This window comes from Centroberyx affinis, unplaced genomic scaffold, assembly GCF_046629955.1.
Source record: "Centroberyx affinis isolate AG114_WGS23_722 - 3 ecotype Tasmania unplaced genomic scaffold, CSIRO-AGI_Caff_v1 ptg006025l_1, whole genome shotgun sequence".
Classification (NCBI taxonomy): Eukaryota; Metazoa; Chordata; class Actinopteri; order Beryciformes; family Berycidae; genus Centroberyx; species Centroberyx affinis.
Window position 1 is genome coordinate 330,816 of NW_027283064.1, and position 15,068 is coordinate 345,883.

The window sequence follows — 15,068 nt, forward strand, 5'->3', positions numbered from 1 at the left end:
TGTATGTTTTCTTATTATTGTTGCTTATTTATAATACATAATACATAAACAGGTTATTTATTATAACAGGTGACAAAGAAAAACAAGCATGGGTACACAAAAGCAGAAGATCAGAAACTGGAGAAATATAAATACAACATTCTTGACCAATACTTCCAACCAAAGACACTCAAAGAGACCATTTAGCCATGGGATTTCCTGTTTTATTTGCAGCTTAATTAAATAATATAACTAATCATATTTCCAAATTGAACTACTGACATCATTTCCTGAGGAAGAGAGTATAATAATTAAATAAAACATTGTGATTTCTGACTGAGCATAGTCACTTATTCTCTCTTAACAACTGCACCATTCTAATATTCCTCAATCTCCTACTGTCTCTCTTTCTTTCTATTTGAGGCTACAACAAGGTGAGTCAAGGCATTCTCTCTCACAATGAATTATTGTCAACCTGTGAATCAATTATTTTTTAAATGAAAACACTAAACAAAACAGTGAATATTAAACTATAAAATTAAAAGAACTGATGGAATCTAGGAATTTGTTGATAATTTGTCCTCTCCACAGAAATATTCATGGTCTTTTGAGTGCAGGGCGTAGATGTCATGTTGTAGAGAAACAATGGTTATACTATAGTGTATCCCGTCATGTTATATGCCATCGTATTTCTAGGAAACAACGCCTGAATACAGAATTAGTCTAGAGTGGCATTTCGTCTTAGGTCTGAAAACAGATCCCAAATATCTCGTCAGTTTATTCGACAAAGAAAAAAAAACTGTTTTGAACTGTAGGCTATGTGGTGAATTTTTTTCAGTCTAAGGCCATCCATGATTTATACAGCCTCTTAAAGCATGTAATAAAACATGTAATGTAATGTAGGCTAATGTAATAGAATACAATTCCATGCAATACAATACAATACAATACAATACAATACAATACAATACAATAAAACTTTATTGTCCACACAAGGTGGAAAATTGTCTTTGGCTCACAGGCATTACATAAGATCAACACAGTACATAAAATCACACAAAACGTGCATACGAAGAGACACTAGGAGGTACACAAGAACAGATAATACAATACAATACAATACAATACAATGTTTATAGACTGTGGATATTATCGAAAAAGCACCTTATGCAATTATAGGTGAACTACTAGGTGCACCTGTGTAACTAAGATACAGAAAGTTTCTCATTGCCGAGCCAACAACCAATCAGAGGGGAGCGTTTTTACACTCGAAGATTACTATTGGCTAAGGACTGAACGGGGAAGATCTAGCTGGAGGGAACTGCCACCGGGATGCGAGTGTGTTGAGTTGAGCTCATGTTTACATTACTGTATTACAACGCAGCAACCTTCCATGCGCCAGGACTACTTTCAACAACATTGGCGGCTGATCAGCGTTACTGTCTCGAAGCAAGAGGACACACTATTTTCTCTCGGTAATATTACGATGTTTGTAGCGGTTTTGCAGTTGCCTGTTATAAGCCCTCGTTGGCGTCAAATCCGTTTCGCTAGGGTAAAGTCAGCGTTCTGTTACCATAGCAACAGTGGAGACATACCCACGCTTTAGCGGCAACATTTTGCTCGATGTCCAGTTCACTGCATTGACAATGAGAGACGATCAAATAAGACGTTGTGCTGTTCTTTTAGACGACTTTACAGTTTGTAAACAGTAGCGTTTGAATGTATGGCCAACCGAAACGATAGCGGAGTGCAATTGTTTACCCAGCTATGCTAGTGGGACACAAAGCATTAAAGTTAGGTTACTGAATGCTACCGACACAAACTAACTTAACTTTGTCAATCGGCGAATGAGATGATATCTGTGAGCAGTGACTGAATGAATGGGTGGAAGATATTACAAAGTGGCTTTCTACATAGCGTTTATAGGCCTACCAAAGAGAAACTGTGGTCCTGTACAAACACCGACTTCTGTGTTTTGAAGTCAGGTGTCCTCCCCAGGAAAGATACTTATCTGCAAAACTTGTCTCACAATCACAGATGTAGCTGCTATGAATATCTGATTTATGTTTCTGTTTCTCACTGATGTCATTAACTCGTTACTTCTTTCCCCCAGCCTGTCCTCTGTCTAGCCTCTCACACAAGCTCAGTGATGGGACCAGACTGTCTCAGCAGGGAGTGAATGGAAGGTTATTCCCTCCCAGGTGTTCAAGCTGGTTCACCTGCTGCAACTTTAAATCAAAAGCAGCCTACAGCAATCCTAATAATGTTGCTTCAGTTAGATTACTTTTCTTGTCCAGTTTTTTCCACATTACATGTAATTCAGTGGACACTCTTATTCACAGTGCCTTACAGTATCATGAGGGCATACATTTTTAGTATAGACAACCCCAGTGGGAAAAATTCAGCTTGCTCAGGTGCATAAAAGCCCTTTAGTAATACACCTAAGATTGTGTGTTGTGTTTATAATAAGGGATAAGGTAATGTTTTAGCATGTTGTTTTTAGCATTTTACATTACATGCAGCTGCAATATTATTCAGTCAACACTGAGCTCTGTGTGAGGATGTGAAGGACAGACAGAGAGAAATCACTTTCTACAAACCAAAGACGAGAGGCAGGCAGCTTTCTGTAGCTTCAAAAACTGCTAGAGAGCTATGATATAGAAACAAAAAACAAGTTTCCTTTTGCCATTGCAGTGTAGCCTACCATTATTAATCCGGTTTTCTCTGTAGACTTTTTTTTTTTAGACCACAATCTATTCAGAGTCAACATTTGTGAATCATCAGGAGCCACACTTCAAATCAGCATATGTCTAATGCACCTAGCCGCACTCATTTAAATCAAATTTAAACTTTTAGAACTGGTGCACTTGTTATTCCCATAACCTTCCACACCATGAGTTTTGGTGCAGTTTTAGTTACAATTATTTGATATTAAGTTCTGCTTGGTGGATGTGATGTATGCATATTTAGTTTATATCTTACACTTTAATTGTATGAGAGGCCATGTAGAACACACACAGAGACATAAAAGGTTCACACACACACACACACACACACACACACACACACACACACACACAGTGTATATAGGAAATACTTGCACATGCACATAGCAATACTTGCACATACCCAAACACTAATTAATACTTATTTACGACCAAAAGCACTTGGATGCTTGACAAGTCGTAGGCTATTTACACCTTACTATCTCGGAAGTAAGAGCTTGGCAGGAGAACTTGAAGGCAGCATAAGACAGGCTTAGATAAGTGTGTGTGGCGCCAGGCCAAAGTTGGTCATTCTATGATCTGCCAGCTTATTATCCTCCAGTGTTTGCTCTATCTGATTGATGCCTGGTTAGCTGCCTTGACAACGAGAAAACATAGGATGTGGTGTCCTGTTGAGCTACTTTTTAATCCTCCTTTGCCAGGCCTTTAGCCAACATTTCCCCGCTGCCAGTGCTTTATTTTTAATGCCTTCAACGGAAGACCAAGCTTCAATTGAAGTTACTCTATTTCAATTTGGCTAAGAAGATAAATGTACAACCTGTTCACTTACACCAGTGCTGTGGTGTTTTCAGCACAGATTTTAATTTAACAGCTTCAGGTGCGGAAAAGCACTTCTCTTATTTCAGTGAACAATTATCAGGGATTATCCCTCTCTACTGACTCCCTGCTGAGTTCTCCTGCTCATTTTCCCTCCATCATGTCAAGAGGGATCAGGTGTTTATCCCCAGAGTTTCTAATTGGTCATCAGATCCACTGCTGGCCCTGCTGTTTGAGTGTGTAAGTCAATCTGAACTGGGCCACCCCTGTGATGACATAAATTTACTCTTTTTTTTAAAGACTAGGAGACAGACAGCACAAGGAGGCTGAGATGTGGCTCATTGGTTTGCCCTCTGAGGAGTGTGACAGCATCTTGAAGGGCTCCTGAAACTAAGATTCCTGTAGTGAGGAGGTGTGGAGTCAGAGGGACGTGGGCAGCATCTTCCACCTTTGCCCCCCCAAATGTAGGCTGAACAACGCAGGTGAGTAAGACTTGTTTCTCCAATGATGATAGTGACCAGAAACTAAATAAAGAAAAGAATGGCATTTGACAAGGTTTACTTTGATTTCTTGGCATGTGTGACTTGGCAGTGAACAAGGCTATATTGCAGCATTGAATGATTATGAGTAATTTACAAATGATAGCAACTGTGCTGTACTCAGTTGCAGATTTTAGACAATTAAAAAAAATATTTTAAAGGCATTTAACAATCAACAAAGTCACTCTTTTTGCATCTAGTCATTGTTTATCAGTGACAGAAAATCGAGAGGTGTTATGCACACACCTGTTGTTGTTGTGTAATGAAGAAGGACTTCAGAGAAATCCTTTATTGAGCTGTAACTGTATCCTAGTTGAGGTCAGTGGGGCGTCGCGGCCCAGTGCAAAGCTAAGAGTTCAGGGCCAGGATTATCCAGATCATTGGATCAGAATACTGTTACCTGGCACCCTAACCTCCCACAGTGTACCTGGGATGTTCCTCCTTAGCCCCCCCCACCATCATTACCAGCAATTAGCTTGACCTCACCTTCACCCTATAAGACACTAGGGGGGAGAGGCCAACAGCAGATATGTTAGAAGGATGCAGCCTGCTGGCCACACTATGCCCGGGTTAGAGTGCAGATGGGACACTTGCAGAAGAAGAAAATATAGAGTGGGTAAACTCACCTGAGTCTATTTCTATAAAAAAACAATTCTATAGAAGAATGCACACTGCATTAAAAATTTGCTTTATGTTGCATGTTAAAAAGCTTGATGGCTCTCAAAAATTGCTTTTTGTCAAGACAGTTGTTTCCATTAGGCTACTTCTGAATTAATTAGTGGCACCTCTGCTTCAGTTATTTTACGATAACTTCCCCCTCACTATTGTCTGGCTACTCTCCACGTTGGACATTTGTGTCCGTCCTGCCACAATAACTCTTGAATGACAGTGTGTGACGGCATGCTGACAGCTGGAGCACTCACCTGGAGAGAGAAATGGAAACGGAAACATGATTCCATGTGTGCACTTACAGCATGTACTCTGTTCCGATTGATTGAATTTCAGCGCGAGGGTATACAGTGCATCCCATTAAAAGTACAATATGAATGAATATTGGAAAATGGAACGGCGCATAATTTCGTTTTGTCTACACACTGGCACACAGGCTTTTGGCATTAGCCTACTCACAATTAGATGAGAACATTTGTCTTTGTTTGTGTGTGTGCAGGATGAGTCTACCTGTGGAGAGTCCTGACAGAGACTCTGATGATGCTCATAAAGGTGAACAGGAGGGAGAGGGATCAGGGAGCGACAGCCAAACTGAAGCCTGCACCCACACTCCTCCATCCACAAGCAAGAGGAAGAAGAAAAGCAAAAAGAGGTACTTTACAGCTCAATCTCCTCCATGTTTATTTTCAGATTTATTTGCAAGAATGCAATGCAAGAACATTACCATTGAATACCCTGACAGTTTTGATTTTAATACTTGTCCTGGAGGCTCTTGAGCTTCTGCTTTCTTCACTTGACTCATTATTTGGAAAAGGAAGATAAGAGTAATGAGGGATCCGTAGGACCTGGCAGCAAAGCACATGTCTGTCCCTCTCTCTGCCTCTCTTCTCTTCCAGATGACTGTGGATCAACCTCACCAACTGCAAATATGAGAGTGGTAAGTTCAGGCCAGAGAATACTAAATCAGGGATGTTAAGTATCCATGTTATCCGTATTAAGATGCATCAATCCAGCCATTTATGTCCCACAATTACTTTAGTAATACAGAAACAATTCATCATTCAACAGAGAGATAGACTTATAATGACATAGTAAACACAAGAACATTGTTGTAAAGGCCAGACTCGCACCTGAATATTCCTCCCAACCCTACAAGGTTTGATCTGTGGCTCCTCGATTAGTCATTGAAGCAGAAAATCTTGACTTCATGTAACACACACAGTCATAAACACACGCACACACACACTTGCAGTAACAGTACACCTCTGTGTGTTCCTTTCTCTCAGTGCGACGTGCTGCTCGTAGGTACGGCCTGAGGGAGGCGATGGAGGGCGATGACTGGACTCTGTTTTGGACCGACTGCTCTGTGACACTGGACCGTGTTAAGGACATGAAGCGCTACCAGGTGCTCTACGTCATGTCTTTATTGGAGTTCCACCTTTAATTTACCAACACTTCCCCAATATCATCACAAAAAGGAGTTGTTCTAAAATACAAACTGATTAAACTGAAATCTTAATGTCTGGTAAGCCTATTTGTGCTCTTGGGAAGGAATTGGGGGTATCAGTCATTCTGCTCTTTCAAACTGTGATATCCTTATTTTTATTTTACATTCTTAAAATTATCCTCAATAAGCCTAACCATGAAATAATTACAAATACAACTGTGGTCAGATTGCACAATTTTTGGAAAGTATTCCAGGCTCATAACAATCACATAAATTTGTAATTGTGTAATTCAATGATTATACAGTTACTATTCAGCAGTTTACAGCCAATCGACCTCAGGCTGTTCTGCTACTGTGAATAAGGGAATCAATTCATTTTTAGTGTCATAAGAGGCTTATCCTCATCAGGTTGCATGCCATCTTATACATAAAACATTTAATACCTGTGGCAACAATCCATCTGTATGGCCCACACAACATTTCACCTGTAACATCCACCACAAGCTTGTGTGTCTCCTGTGTCTTGGCAGAAAATCAACCATTTCCCAGGGATGAGTGAGATCTGCCGGAAAGATTTACTGGCAAGAAACATGAACCGCATGCTGAAGCTCTTCCCCAAAGACTACAATATCTTCCCCAGAACATGGTGCCTCCCTGCAGAGTCAGTTTGCACTTTTCGCCATTAGTTTGCTGTTTTGTTGTTGTTGGTTTTTTTTTAATGTATTATAACATATTAACTCATTATCCACTTGTGCTTTATAGTTACAGTGACTTCCAAGCTTACACCAGGGCCAAAAAATGCAAGACATATATCTGTAAACCAGACACAGGTTGCCAAGGCAGAGGCATCTTCATCACCAAATCCAGCAAAGACATTCACTCTGGGGAACATATGATCTGCCAGGTTTACATCTCCCGGGTGAGGGTCTAAAACAACACTTGCACACACACACACACACACACGCACACACACACAAACAGACACACACAGGTTGAAGTTTAATCATGCTTTTTGTCCCTTCCCCCAGCCATTAATAGTTGACGGATACAAGTTTGACTTGCGTATCTATGTGCTGGTAACATCGTGCGACCCTTCAGCATATTCATGTACAAGGAGGGACTGGCTCGCTTCTGCACCACTCAGTACACTGAACCCACCAATGGCAATGTGGTAAGAAGGAGGACATCGTTTTTTTGGGGGGTTTTTTACCACATTTTTATTAATTTTCAACAAAAAACTGCAGACTTACAATCAGTTAAAAAGGTAAACATAACATAGCAGAAATATGATGTGCAAAAGAGGACATCGTTTTTTAAGTTTGTACTTACTTGTACTGTTACAAAAGTGATATTTGATAATCTGGGGTCAGTGGAAGTATAATAAATAATCAGCAGCATCATCATGGATACACACAGTGCTTTACAAAAAACAAAACAATAAGAAATAAAAATCAATAAGGCATGCAATAACATACCAGGCATGATTAAAAACCTGATTAGATAAGAAAAAAAAACCACAAGCATAAAATATGTAGAAACAACTTTTATACAAACCTATCTGTAGAAATTAGTTTTGTAAAAATGATTCAAAAGATGTCACTGATTTTCCCAGGCTAAGCTCCTCAGTCAGGGCGTCCCAAACCCGAGGGGTCCTGATGTAAATATTACAGTATATATTTCATGCTTGTCTGTCATATCTCTCTCTTCCCTCCTCCTGCCTGCATTAGGATGATGTGTGCATGCATCTAACCAACTACGCCATTAACAAGCACAGTGAGAACTTCGTCCGGGACAACGACACCGGCAGCAAACGGTACATACCTAGATGATTGGCTTTGTTGTGTGACATTTCTACCCTTACATACTGCATTTTTGTCCTAGCATCTCAGACTTTCCTTCTCCTTTTATTTTTCCAGAAAGCTGTCCACCCTGAACAAGTACCTGGAGTCCATGTGCTGCAACACAGAGAAGATGTGGACTGACATTGAGGATGTGATCATAAAGACTCTGATCTCCGCTCACCCCATCCTGAGGCATAATTACCACACCTGCTTCCCCAACCACGCCACCGGCAGCGCCTGCTTCGAGATCCTGGGCTTCGACGTGCTGCTGGACCACCGGCTCCGACCCTGGGTGCTGGAGGTGAGAGGCCACTCCACTCATCACAGTGGCATCTCTTTTTAATATATCAACCATGAATATGAATATTGTCAATATTTTATGTATCAGAGAGACTTATGTTTATTGGAATTGTTGAGGAAGAAGTGGAAAAGTACCTATACTAAGTAACATTCCTATATGCTCACTTAATATGTAACATTTGACAAATATTTACACCTTAAGTGCCTATTTACACCTTAAGTGCACATTTAGGAACTTTGCTTAGTGTAGGTACTTTTCCATTTTTTTCCTGCCTGCCTTCACCTCTATATAATGTATAATGTCCAAAAATGCACAAATGACATAAAAATATGCACAGAAAAAATATTTAAAATATATTTTTAAAAAGTCACTGTTTGTGGAAGAACTTATCTTAGATGTCTGAATCTATCTGTGTGTGTGTCAAGGTGAATCACTCCCCGAGCTTTACCACTGACTCGCGGCTGGACCGTGAGGTGAAGGACGCCTTGCTGTACGACACCCTGGTCCTCATCAACCTGGGTGCCTGTGACCGCCGCAAGATCACCAAGGAGGAGCGCCGCCGGGTGAAGGATAGGCTGCAGCAAAACCGCACCAGAGAAGCCAGGTAGGGTGCTGTTAACTGCAAGTGTTGTGTACATTTGTTGAGAGGTTACACATTTAAAGACATTACAGTTAAGCAGAAAAGGTGTATCCATTCCTGCATACTTACAACTAAGACTAATGGGTCATTATCCAGGTTACTATTCACTGGTTTTGTATGTGTGTGTGTGTGTGTGTGTGTGTGTGTGTGTGTGTGTGTGTGTGTGTGTGTGTGTGTGTGTGTGTGTGTGTGTGTGTGTGTGTGTGTGTGTGTGTGTGTGTGTGTGTGTGTGTGTGTGTGTGCTTTACCACCAGGTCAGAGGAGCTGCGTCAGTGCCAGGCGGCCAGCATGGAGCAGATGGAGAGGTACGAGGCCAAACACCTGGGAGGCTTCAAGAGGATCTACCCCAGAGAGGGAGGGGAGAAATACGACAAGTACTTTAAACACAGCAGCTCCCTCTTCCAGGAGACTGCAGCTTCCAAGGCCAGAGAGGAGTGTGCCAGGTACAGGCAATATGCCGCCCATATGTCCTACCCTTCAGTAAGGAGCGGAGGCTCCGGGTGAATCACACAGAGAGCTTTCTCTGCACAGACTACATGTAATTGTGAAATAACTGCATCATGACACAATTACCCATATACAGGGGCGATTATTAAATTCATCCCTGCTGATAACTGTAGATTTCAGGGGAAATATGAGAGAAAGCAGCGATTTAACTGTGCTCCATGCTGCTTGTTAAATTCAAAAAGATCACCTCACTGCTCATAAGTTCTGCGGTTCAGTAAACAGTAAAAGCTCTGAGTAATGCATATGCAGTGGATTTATCTCTGCATTTTGTAAACGCAGTAAAGAAAATAGATATCAACATACCAAGACAGTCATGAAATATAATTGTCATTATCGGAATTTCAGCATAGAAGAGCTGTTATTGAGGTTAAGACATGAAAATACTATCATACCAGTTGAAATCCAGTCACTTTACATCAGAGAGAGATGCTACAGTTTCTCCGTTGTACATGTGTGTGGAGGCAACAACTGCAGGAGCTGCGTCTGAAGCAGGAGCAGAAGGAGAGAGACCAGAAGGGGAGCCGGAGGAGAGACCTGCAAGGAGAGTCTGCGGGGGAAAGAGTCAAACCGCAGAGGGCACAGGCGCGACCCTCCAACTCCGACTCCGAACCGCTCACGGTGAGGCGGTCAGGTTCGGTTCGGCTTGTCAGTGATGAGGCTCATTAGTAGCAATAGATTTCCTCACCCAAACCCACGCCAGCAGATTTTTTGGAGTTGCAGTGTCACTATGAAACCACAAGAGGGAGTCAAAAATCTTTTCCGTTGCACTCAGTATGACACTACCTAGTCCCATGATGCATGGTTCATATTCCGGCTGACCCCTGTTAAAGTAACATAATGTAATTATACTTGCCCATTATAAATAAGTTAGAATAATATTCCTCAAGATAATTTTTATTGGATGTCCTTCAAATTCAAATTCAAATATGCTTTATCAGCATGACAAGAAAAACAAACAATGTTATCAAGGTTATTCAGTGACAGTAATTGCTATGATCCTGTAAATACAATGCAGTATCTACCTATACATTATGGCAATAACAATAAATAAATTAAATCAAATAGCCGTTTGTCTGTCTCTTGCTCTCTCCATTTTCCCCTCTCTCTCTCTATAGGTCTTGACCATGCCCCCTCTGCCCAGTGTGACGGTGACTCCCGCAGCTATAGAAGTGTCAGAGGAGGAGCAGGAGGAGCAGGAGCAGGAGGAGGAGCGGGTGAGCGGGCTGCTCCAGCGGGAGAAACTACTGCGAGACCTGGGGGTGGTGGACCAGATCTACCAGCTGCTGCAGGGCCGAGCGGGACGAGGAGGAGGAGGAGGAGGAGGCCTGCCTGACGCCAAGACCACCTACCCCCGCCAGCAGAATGAACAAGCCCAGCAAAGACAACAACACACAAAGGTAACTGACTGTGGGTGTCACCTCTCTGCTGTATCATAACCAGTCAGCATGAACACATCGAAGTCTTGTGTGGTTTAGTTTGTGGAAAATGGGGTGCTGTCTCTGTTTTTTGCTTATTATTTGTTGCTTATTAAATCCAGTCTGTTTTCTGTGCTCTCATTTCAGTTGGAGACCCTGATGGAGTTTTCCAGAAGGCCTCAACAGCAGCACTGCACTCTGATCTTACGGCAGGTAACTGACCAGGGACATGTAGGGTCACACCAGTCCCATTTTTAGTAATCAATTCTGGCACATTATTGAGCGCACTGCCCCTATCAAAAAAAATGAAATCCAAAATTCAAATTCCCAAACATCCTCCTTTATTAGCACTTGGATTGCTCTTGCTCCCTTACTTGTCCCTTATAATTCCAAAAGAAAGGGAGAAAAAAAAACTTCCTGCAAACTACTTTTCTAGTAGCATTATTTTGTTGTCATTCTGCACTTGTTTGTTACTAGACTGCTTGCAATTATTCTGGTTTTGCATAGATCACTCTGGATAAGGCTGTCAGAGAAATGTTTCAAGTTGTAACTGCAGGTTTCCCCAGGGGCCAAGCTGTTCTGCAGTACATCCACTTAAATTGTATGTATCACAGCAAAATTGTCAGTGTTAATTTAGCTCTGAGAGGGTAAAAATCAACACTATATCAGTGTTTATATGAGTCCACATCCATCAGAGTTAAAACAACATTTTTAGGTAGTTTTGAACAGCCGCCCCAGAGCCATATCAGCTCTATAAGTGGACAAACAACTCTTCAATTAACACTTATCAACACCAAATAATTGCCAGTGAAAAAATCTGCATTTACTAAAACTGGAAAATTTGCTGTGTAGGTCACTGCACATTTAATAAAATTTAATGAACAATTCTGAAATAAGAATGAAATATTGTAAAACATTATTGCTGTTGAGTGCAGTATGTCTGCTCCCACATGATTCAGCAGCGGCTGCCCCGGGCCACTCTGGACCAGAGGAACGAGAGCGACTGTCTGCAGGGCGACCAGCCGGTGGAGCCGCAGCCGGAGACGAGCCTCAACAGACCGGGAGAAATAAGAAGGACCGTCAGCGCCCAGCGGATACCTTGGCCAGGTGAGCGAGCCTGCACACTGTCAAGAATGTTTCCAGTGTGTGGCAGGCTGGGAAATAAAAGAAAGGGCTGATACATTTTTTCTTCCTTATCAGCCATTCTGGCAGGTAAACAACTACTATTTGGGAGTTCTACTAGTTCTACTGTATTCTAAAATAAATATAGGTGGTAAGAAAACGAAATTGGCTGGTGAATGCGAATGACATCTTTAATAGTAAAACAATTAACATGCTTCCCACTTGTTATGTGTGCATTTTAGTGGAAAATGTGTGAGGATAATAACACTTAACATATTCACCATTCATTTTGTTAAATATGAATTAATTAATCACTACATCCATCACATCCACCACAACAAAAGTTGATATAATTCAACCTTGTATCAAAAATAAGTCTGTTGGTGTTATTCTTAAATTACACATGCTACACTGACAATTACACTGTTTTGTCTTATTCTTTAATAGCATAATTGTGTTCATTTTGTTTGATATTTAAAAAGCACAAAGCATGTGAGAGTTCCCACCAGAGAACAACATTAAACACATAATTAAAAACGAAAGAAAACACATTGAACCTTTATAGCTTTACTTTATTTATTTCCATTGTGCTTTATTTCGAATCTGATGTTTCTCAGAATGCAGTTTTTCACCCTCTGTCCCCCCCCCCCCCCCCCCTCCTCCTCCTCCTCGGTCTCTCAGTCAGCGGCTCCCTGGCAGTGCGGCAGGTCACCATGAGCAGCTCCTACGCCGAGACCCGGGCCCGGGCCGCCATGCCGAGCGTGAGCCAGCTCCCGAAAGGAGGCCTGCGCTGCGCTCCCATGTCCCACGACCCCAAAGCCCTGCAGAGCCTGTTTGTCATCTCCACCCGCGCCCCCCTGGTCAGCAGGCCTGGCTTCTCTCACATCGTCCGCAAAGCCTCCCGCAAAGCCCCCCGGCACGGACAAGGGCACTGAGGAGCACCGACACCCACCACCAAACACCACCAACTCCTGAACCCTCCAACCAACAGCTGCAAGCTGCTCTCAAAAGACTGATGCTCTCGTTTTTTTATATATATGCAGCTGATCTCATTTTGTGCCTGCTCAGAGTGAAAATGATTTGAAGCAGGGAACTATGCAGAATGGGAACTGGAGGTAGTGAGGCCTTATATTGTGATGATGCAGAAACAAATTGTGCCTATACTGACAAAGTATTTCATGTTTTTAGGGAGATTTTATACCTGGACTCGGAGGTTTAAGCTGCTTGCCCCGGCACTGCAGTATAACATTATAAGGTTTTGGACATTTTCTATCTGTTATGTGTGATCAGCACATGCTAACTGGATGATATTTTCCTCTGCAGATAGATTAGCTGACACCAATATTCACCTATAGTGCCAAAATGTGTAACAAAGACAGAGAGGCTGATGTAACATGATATGACTTGTGTCCACAGCTGCCTACATCCTCTTAAAATTGATCTGAAGTTGCTGAACTCACTGTGATTGTTGGGTTTTCATATGGGATTCAATTGGCTCAATCAATCCAAATTTGAAATGCAAACACAAGAATTAGTAATATTAAAATCCCATTTGAAAAGCATCATATAAACTGAGGGATAGTTCAAATATATTGCTTCTTTCATGAAGGGCATTAATTTGGGTAATCAAATGATAATTAGCCTAACAAACATTAAAAATTACTTTGCACTGATGATCAATAAAATAGCTTATTAATTTTTTCAGCCTGAATGTGATTTCGTTTCATCATCTTTGATTGAAGATTCCCTCAATGCAATTTTCCTCGTGCTCAGGGGAAAAGTTTGTTCCATCCATTGAGTAGGTTTTTATTATTAGAGGTAGTAGTAATTTTATTAGATTTTAATTATTTTATTTCATTGGATTTTTTTTTGTTTGCTTTAAAATTAAGCAGGTTTGAAGATAATTTCGCGAGTGTGTGTTTGTGTGAATATGTGTGTGTGTGTGTGTGTGTGTGTGTGTGTGTGTGTGTGTCTTTGTTACATCTTAAGCTTTTCCGCATGGCGGTCAGTGTGAGGAAAAGAGTCATAAAGTTTTACAACCTCTCTACTTGCTGTGCATCCGACAGTTCGTCCGGTTTCTTTGTTTTTCGACTGAAGGCAGCAGAGACAAAACTTCACCAGGAGAAACCTCTGGGACACTGAACTGATCTAAACTGGAACTCTCCACAGTTTAAAACACACCGTGCTGATCATATAAGAGGAATTTACACATTTACTATTGAAGGTCGATTTTTTTCAAAAGAGATCACAAAATATTTGGACAATAATTTAAAACTTATACAGACAGAAATTAGCCTACTATTTTGTTCAAAAATCACGCCATGTAAAATATCGAAACGCATGGCTCCATAATGACAGTATCGAGGATCCAATAACTTTTGTAAGAATACAAAATCTCAGAATATCGAGGAAAGGAAATTTGCCTAATCACACACCCAAAGCCTATGAAAACTGAATCGATCGAATGATTGGAATATAAAAAATCTTGATTCAATTGATTACGCACTGAAGGCCTGAGTCTGCAGGCGCACTGTCCACACGCTATAAATAGGTTTGAAATGTTCCAAAAACCAAAGGCAGGACAGATGAAAATTGCACAGCCCTAAAATCACCTTATTCTTCCATGTGCTGAAAAAAACCCCCACTTTCTGGCCTTTCAGGCCTCCAGAACCACAGAAACAGGCCGTGCTAAGGAGCATTAATGAAAGACTTATAATAACCAAGGCTATTATTATTTTATGAGATGTTATAGACTATATGTTTAGGAATAATTTCAAACTCATATTCTAAGATAATTAAAGGAGGTCCTAAGGTTTTTATTTTAGGCTTTGGAATTATTTTTCAAAACTTTGGTTCTTAACTGTTTAATAGGTTACGTCGTTTCTCTATTAATTAAAAAATCAAGTTGATCTACATTTTAAGGAAAACATTCTCTTTGTTGGAGTTAAAACCTGTCTTCCATGGGTGAACCCAAGATAGGCCAAAACTCCAGGCGGGGGAATGAGCTATATTTAAGGAATTTATGGTTTTATTGCGTCCATAAATGTCGGAAATCCTTGTTGGTGG

The 15,068-nt window shown here is 41.1% G+C and overlaps 1 protein-coding gene across 1 annotated transcript; it reads left to right on the forward strand.

Moving 5' to 3' along the window:
• The first annotated feature begins 5,229 nt into the window (after positions 1–5,229).
• Positions 5,230–12,937, forward strand: ttll6 (tubulin tyrosine ligase-like family, member 6). Its single transcript, XM_071512006.1, is given in 17 exon segments — positions 5,230–5,381; positions 5,626–5,666; positions 6,016–6,134; positions 6,707–6,837; positions 6,939–7,095; positions 7,205–7,262; positions 7,265–7,347; positions 7,904–7,989; positions 8,093–8,318; positions 8,744–8,922; positions 9,213–9,401; positions 9,927–10,083; positions 10,581–10,862; positions 11,028–11,093; positions 11,816–11,987; positions 12,620–12,647; positions 12,679–12,937. Coding segments are annotated over 17 exon segments (2,385 nt in total).
• Positions 12,938–15,068: the final 2,131 nt, after the last annotated feature.